Raw genomic sequence first — 6,868 nt, 5'->3', positions numbered from 1 at the left:
GCAGTTATATGAGCCTAAAATTCAAGATATGAGTGCAAAAGAATCATACTCTTATATTTCTATCATATGATATAGTTGTTATTATTAAATAGATTAAATTGAGAGCTGAACTGCCATGTTCCTCACTCTCTGACGTGTCTAAGATGCTGTGCTCATGTTTCCTCAGCGCTATAACTGCTTCAAGCACCACTGGAGCGACGCACGGAGGAGCGTGTGTTTGGAGGTGACTCCGGGAGGCATCGATCAGATCGACCCTCAGACCAACCGCGTGATCTGCTCGTACGACTACCGCTGCGTGGAGGGCTTCGCCGAGCTCTCTGACTATCAGGGAGGCTTCTGTGTGCTGTATGGAGGCTTCGGCAGACTGGTGTGTGTTCAGCCCTGATTCAGCCTGCAGTGACCTGTGATTCCCTCAGAACTCACCTCCCCTCTCTCTCTCTCTCACTCTCTCTCTCTCTCTCTCTCTCTCTGTCTCTCTCTCTCTCTCTCTCTCTCTCTCTCTCTCTCTCTCTCTCTCTCTCTGTCTCTCTCTCGCTCTCTCTCTCTCGCTCCAGCATCTGTTTGCGTCCGAGCACCGTCAATGAGATCATTCGCAGTGCGATCGAACACGCCGGGAACTTCATCGGCATCACGCTGCGCCTGCGTAAGGAGCTTCTGTCCTTCGAGGGCTTCCTCGGCGAGCGTCTGGGGAAGTACGGTTCGGACGAGTGCATCACCTCACTGACCGAGTTCATCGTGCAGAAGATCACGCCGCGGCACGCGGTAAGATCAGCTCAGGACCTGATGTGCTTTCTGGTGTGTGTGCGGTGGATCTGATGGATGCTCGTGGCTGTGTTTGTCTCAGGAACCTGTGAAGAGGATCCTGGCGCTCACAGAGACGTGTCTGGTGGAGCGAGACCCTGGCTCTTACAACATCACCACCATCAAGCCCTTCGGAGAGGTCTGTCTGATCACATACTGAAGCAACACCTGATAGAATCACATGGAAAATGCACATATAGAAACTGGTGTTTATGTGTGTGTGTGTGTGTGTGTGTGTGTGTGTGTGTGTGCAGGTGTTCGCTCTGATCTGTGACGCAGTCAGTTGTTAGGTGTTGAGTTTATAGTTGGTCAGATGTGAGATTAGTGATTAATAGAAAGGTAGTGGCTCAGAGACAGCTCCTGTGTGCTTCTGCTGGTTATGTCAGAGTCTGACGGTGTGTGTGTCTGCAGGGACTCTCTGCTGGCGAGTCTGCTGGACAGCGTGCGGGCGTCGGGGAACAGGGACGTGTGTGTGAAGATGGCCCCCACACACAGGGGCCAGCGCTGGGGCCTGCTCAGCATGCCTGTGGATGAGGAGGTGGAGAGCCTGCACCTGCGCTTCCTCGCTGCTCCTCCCAGTGCGTCCGTTATTAACTCATCATGCTTCTCACATTAAACTCTGTGTTCTTCCATCATCTACAGTCAGAGATGGTTTGGAGAATCAGATCACACTGCATTCCTGCAGAGGTCTTTAATGATTTCTAGTTCTCATAAATGTCCTGTTCTTTGCTCCGTTGGTCAGTATGATTGTTTTTCTGCTAATATTAGTAAAAACCCACAGCGCAGAGAGCTTAAACACACCTTAGATCGGTTTACCTCAGAATACACCATCACTGCAGCTCCAGAGAGGAGTTAATAGTAGAGAATAATTATGTTCTAGCCATGATAATGTGTGTATATATGTATATACAGTATTAGTTAACAGTTTGGGGTCAGTAAGTTTTTTTTAATTAATACTTTTATTAATCAGGGGTGCATTTAATTAATCAAAGGCCTTTATAATGTTATAAAAGGTTTCTATTTCAAATAAATGCTGTTCTTCTGAACTTTCTGTTCATCTGTGAATCCTGAAAAATAAAATGTATCTCGGTTTACACAAAAATACAGTGCAGCACAACTGTGTTCAACATTGATAATAATCAGAAATGTTTTCTTGAGCAGCAAATCATCATATTAGAATGATTTCTGAAGATCATGTGACACTGAAGACTGGAGTAATGATGCTGAAAATACAGCTGCGCATCACAGAAATACATTACAGTTTAACAGATATTTACATAGAAAACAGTTATTTTAAACTGTAATGTTTTGTTTACTGTATTTTTGTTTTTACTGTATTTTTAATCAAATAAATGCAGCCTTGGTGAGCAGAAGAGGCTTCTTTCATAAACATAAAAAAAAATCTTACTGACCCCAAAAATTGAAGATTCTATATTTTTATTTTAAAAGTTTGAAAATGAAACTACTTTATATGAGTTTAATTAATTTGTGTGAAATGAAAAGAATCCATCCAATAAAAAAATGTTTTTTTTTATTTTTATTTTTTTTATTTCATTTTGGTGGTGAACTCGAGTAACTTGGTTGTGTTTGTCGTTCTTTCTTGTAGATTGTAATTTTGCAGATGCAGTGTTCAGATTTAACGCCAACGTCTCTTACAGTGGAGTGTTACACGCCGTCACTCAGGACGTGAGTCTGCTTCATTTCTGTGAGCCGTGGGGTCAGTGTTTTCATGCTTTCATTTGAATTCTCTCCGTTCTTTCTCTGTAGGGTCTTTTCTCAGAGAACAAGGAGAAACTGATCAGCAATGCCATCCTGGCGCTCTTATCTCAGGATGTGGAGCTGCCGGGGGGCCCATAACTCTGAGCTGGAGAGGCCCAGTTCCAGGCCCTCAGGCGTCTGGTGGCGTCTAAAGCCGGCTTCCAGGCCTTCACACAGCTGCCAAAGTATAACACACAGCACAGATAATCAGTTATTAAATACACCTGAGACCGGTGCAGTGTTGAGCTGAGAGTGTGAGACTCTCTTGATCTGTTTGCTTGCTGAACCGCTCAGGTTTTGTCTGGGTTTAATAAACCGCTCTGTTGTTCTAAGGTCTGGTCCCATGGCTGGGCTCGAACCCGCAATGTAAATATTAGTCCATATATCTCAGTGTACCCCTTTTCTTTCTCATTTCTGTCCATCTGTCTCTCCATTGGCTTAGTCTGAAACCATTTTAAGGAAATCTTCATTTGTTTTGCTATTGTACGTCTCCTCTTTTGTTTAAACGCTTTACACCTGCGCACTCTCTCTCTCTCTCTCTCTCTCTGTCTCTCTCTCTCTGTTATATGTTATTGTTTCTTGGTTGGTGTGTTTTTTTTTTTGAGTAGTTGTTCTCCTGTCCACTATTTATACATCTAGGATTCATTCAGTATTTGATATTGATCAGATATACAGATATTGAATGAGTTATCAGAAATGGCATCTTTTTGGCAGTGATTTATTTTATATTTATTTATTTTTCTGGGTCTTCTATAATGTTATATACATTTTAACATGACTTTATGGGCGTGTTTCAGGTTTAGAGAGAAGTTGGGAGTGAAAACCGTTAAAGCGCTGAAGAGAAACCACAACGGTGTGACGCATGCAGCTATAGACATGCTCTGTGCTCTCATGTGTGTAAGTGAAGCTCGCTGAACCTGCTCTAGATTCACATTGGTGACCGTATCGTAAAAACCGTTAAAGCGCTGTCCTGCAGCCGATGCACGATGATTACGACCTGCGGCAGGAGCAGCTGAACAAAGCCTCTCTGCTCTCCTCCAAGAAGTTCCTGGAGAATCTGCTGGAGAAGTTCCCCAGTAACGTGGTGCGTCCCGGGCCTGTAGAGCAGCGTGATGACGGTGGAGTGATGAAGGTCACTCAGTGTGTTTCTCTCTCATCAGGAGCACGGCACAGGAGCGCTAGTGATCAGCTCACTGCTGGACTTCCTGACCTTTGCCCTCTGCGCTCCTTACAGCGAGACCACCGAGGGCCAGCAGTTCGACATGCTGCTGGAGATGGTGGCCTCCGACGGACGGACGCTCTTCAAACTCTTCCAGGTCAGGGGTCAGATGTTGCTCAAAAGTCTTCTCTGCTCAGCAAGGCTGCATTTATTTGATCAGAAATTCAGTAAAACAGTGAAATATTATCCCAATGTAAAACAGCTGTTTTCTGTGTGAATCTCTGTTAAAGTGTAATGTATTTCTGTGATGTGCAGCTGTATTTTCAGCATCATTACTCCAGTCTTCAGTGTCACATGATCTTCAGAAATCATTCTAATATGATGATTTGCTGCTCAAGAAACATTTCTGATTATTATCAATGTTGAACACAGTTGTGCTGCACAATATTTTTGTGGAAACTGTGATACACTGTATTTTTCAGGATTCACAGATGAATTGAATGTTGGGACCCTAAGAAATCTGTTTTAATTTTTTCCAAATTCCATTTTTTTCCATTAGAATTTTTTGGATTCTGTTCCTTTTTTTACCCCCATTTTTTTTTTCTGGACTCCTTTTTAATGTTTAAATGTAAATTTTATTAATAAAAAAAAAAAAAAAAAAAAGAAAGAAAAAAAAATTATATATATATATATATATATATATAAAAATTATATAGGACCCTGATTACCTGAATGCATTAAAACAACTTAATTTATTAACATTTATTTTTACAAAAGCCCTACTAAATGTTTTCTTTAGTTTTTTCCCCAGAAATTCTGTATTGTGTATTTTATTTTTCTGGTTATCAAATGAAGACATAAAACAGTAATTTAATTTATTTTTATTTTTCTGCTTATCAAATGAAGACATAACACAGTAATTTAATTTTTAATATTATTAAAATTAAAACATGGGAGAAATAATGTGTGATTATTTCTTAAAAAAATATTTTTTAATAATTTATTATTACTAGTAGAAGTAGTACATTCTGCTACAGCACAATAATATATTTCTGACACAGATTATTCCAGTTAAACCGAACTAGTCCGTTATTTTATTTTGACCGATTGCTGTGAATACCTTTATGTTAGTAAATTCCATTGTAATTACTGGATTCCGTCTGTGTTTTCCACATCACAGAAATCATAGGGTCCTAAAAGTTCAAAAGAGCAGCATTTATTTGAAACAGATTTGAATTGTGATTTTATTGTTGTATTTTATGTGTCTTTGATGTCACTATTGTGTTGCTTATGTGTTGTTTTTTTGTTTTGTCGTGTATTTGTCCTTCTCTCGCAGCATCCCTCTATGGCCATCGTCAAAGGTGCGGGTCTGATCATGAAGGCCATCATCGAGGTGAGTCCTGCCGCTGTTCCTCCAGCGTGTGTGTGTGTGTGTGTGTGTGTGTCTGATCCGAGCGCGTGTCGTCTGTCAGGAGGGAGAGAAGGAGATCGCCAGTAAGATGCAGGAGCTGGCTCTGAGTGAAGGAGCTCTGCCCAGACACCTGCACACCTCCATGTTCACCATCAGCGCTGACCAGCGGATGCTCACCAACAGGTCAGTTCAGCACACACGGACGATCTCTCACAGCGTAACGCAGTGCTAATCACGGTCTCCTCACACACAGGCAGCTGAGTCGTCATCTGGTGGGTTTGTGGACGGCAGAAAACTCCACGGCCCTGAACCTGCTGAAGAGGATCCTGGTGAGCGGACACAGACTGGACATTCACCACTGCTTCTCTTCTAGAAGACACTGAAACCCTCTAACATTGTCTGTCTTTCAGCCCACCGGTCTGCTGGCGTATCTGGACAGCTCTGACCCCGTGCCGGAGAAGGACGTGGACAGGATGCACATACGTGACAACGTGAAGATCGCCACGGTACGAGCCACCAGCACACTCACTCTCACATCTCCTCTTTACATAATACCATGAATAAACTAACAGATCTCACCATTATTCAAATTACATTAAGAATGGCAAACAGTTTATGCATTACAGGATTTCTGAAATGTTGTTTAAATATGACATGAGGCATTATCTAATTAAATATTCACTCATTTACATACATTTCCAGAACAGAAATCTGTACATTGGATAAAGCTAGGCTCAGTAATTCTTGTTTTTATCACTCCATAAATCCAAAAAAGTCAACAGACAGAAAACAAATACATTAAATCATAAATCAGTGTGAATGATATATAAACAAACCCCACAATACAACACTAAAGTTTGGTGTATGTAAGGAAAAAAAAAACTTGTTAAAGATATGGATTGGAATTGAAATCTACAGATAAAGTGCAATAAAATAAACACTTGTGTATTTCTAAAATGTGTATAAAAATGTTTTCTTTCTAGTAATGTGAACAAAAAACAAAACAAACCAAAAAAAAAATCACTATATGAACAGCAAAACAGCCAAAATCTGTCTGTATTTATTCATAAAATACCATAATATGTTTATAGATATTTAGGAAAACTTGCCAAGTTCACATACTTGTTTCTACAGCCAGTTACTTTGAAACGCGTGCTCCGTGTCGGAACGTCTGTTTTTGTTTTGGTCTGTTTCGACTCCCTGCTTTGGAAAACACAGCCATGGAAGCCATCAAATGAACTGGGTTACAGATCTCAGATTCTACCTGATCCATCTAAAAATCTCTATGACCAGAGGAATATTAAACACAGATAAATCAACTCGTCAGTTCACAGTGTAACAATCCACATCAATCCATTAATAATAGTTGTTTTTGCAGGACCAGTTTGGCAGGAATAAAGTCCCGGAGTGGCAGCGTGTGGCAGGTAAAGCTGCTAAAGAGGTGGAGAAGTTTGCCAAAGAGAAGGCAGACATTGTGCTGATGCACTGGAGAGATAAGATGGGCATCGCTCAGAAGGAGGTGAGTGACGTCTGCCGTTATTACTGCTGCTCCATCAGGTATTGAGGGAATGGGATGTAACGATATTATCAATATCATGATATCACGATAGCAAAACTGTCTCTATGTTATCGTGGTCACATGACGATATGCAACGATAGGTCTTCCGGGCAAAAAGTGTAGTTTTTCAAATATATTTAAACTTCATATTCTAACATAAAAGATGTTTAAAGTTGTGTTT

At 41.1% G+C, this 6,868-nt stretch overlaps 1 protein-coding gene across 1 annotated transcript in view; it reads left to right on the top strand.

Annotated features, from left to right (window-relative positions):
- LOC109052050 (dnaJ homolog subfamily C member 13-like) overlaps window positions 1-6,868 on the top strand; it is a 44,576-nt gene that overhangs the window by 13,214 nt on the left and 24,494 nt on the right. The window contains 17 exon segments of the mRNA XM_042752181.1: window positions 167-367; window positions 555-581; window positions 583-762; window positions 845-940; window positions 1,056-1,077; window positions 1,080-1,140; window positions 1,213-1,379; window positions 2,408-2,487; window positions 2,569-2,744; window positions 3,357-3,456; window positions 3,536-3,643; window positions 3,720-3,875; window positions 5,055-5,111; window positions 5,191-5,312; window positions 5,383-5,458; window positions 5,540-5,635; window positions 6,508-6,648. Coding sequence (XP_042608115.1) covers window positions 167-367; window positions 555-581; window positions 583-762; window positions 845-940; window positions 1,056-1,077; window positions 1,080-1,140; window positions 1,213-1,379; window positions 2,408-2,487; window positions 2,569-2,744; window positions 3,357-3,456; window positions 3,536-3,643; window positions 3,720-3,875; window positions 5,055-5,111; window positions 5,191-5,312; window positions 5,383-5,458; window positions 5,540-5,635; window positions 6,508-6,648 — 1,866 coding nt within the window.

Source organism: Cyprinus carpio, chromosome B24, assembly GCF_018340385.1.
Source record: "Cyprinus carpio isolate SPL01 chromosome B24, ASM1834038v1, whole genome shotgun sequence".
Lineage (NCBI taxonomy): Eukaryota > Metazoa > Chordata > Actinopteri > Cypriniformes > Cyprinidae > Cyprinus > Cyprinus carpio.
This window is presented reverse-complemented; position numbering and strand designations above follow the sequence as displayed.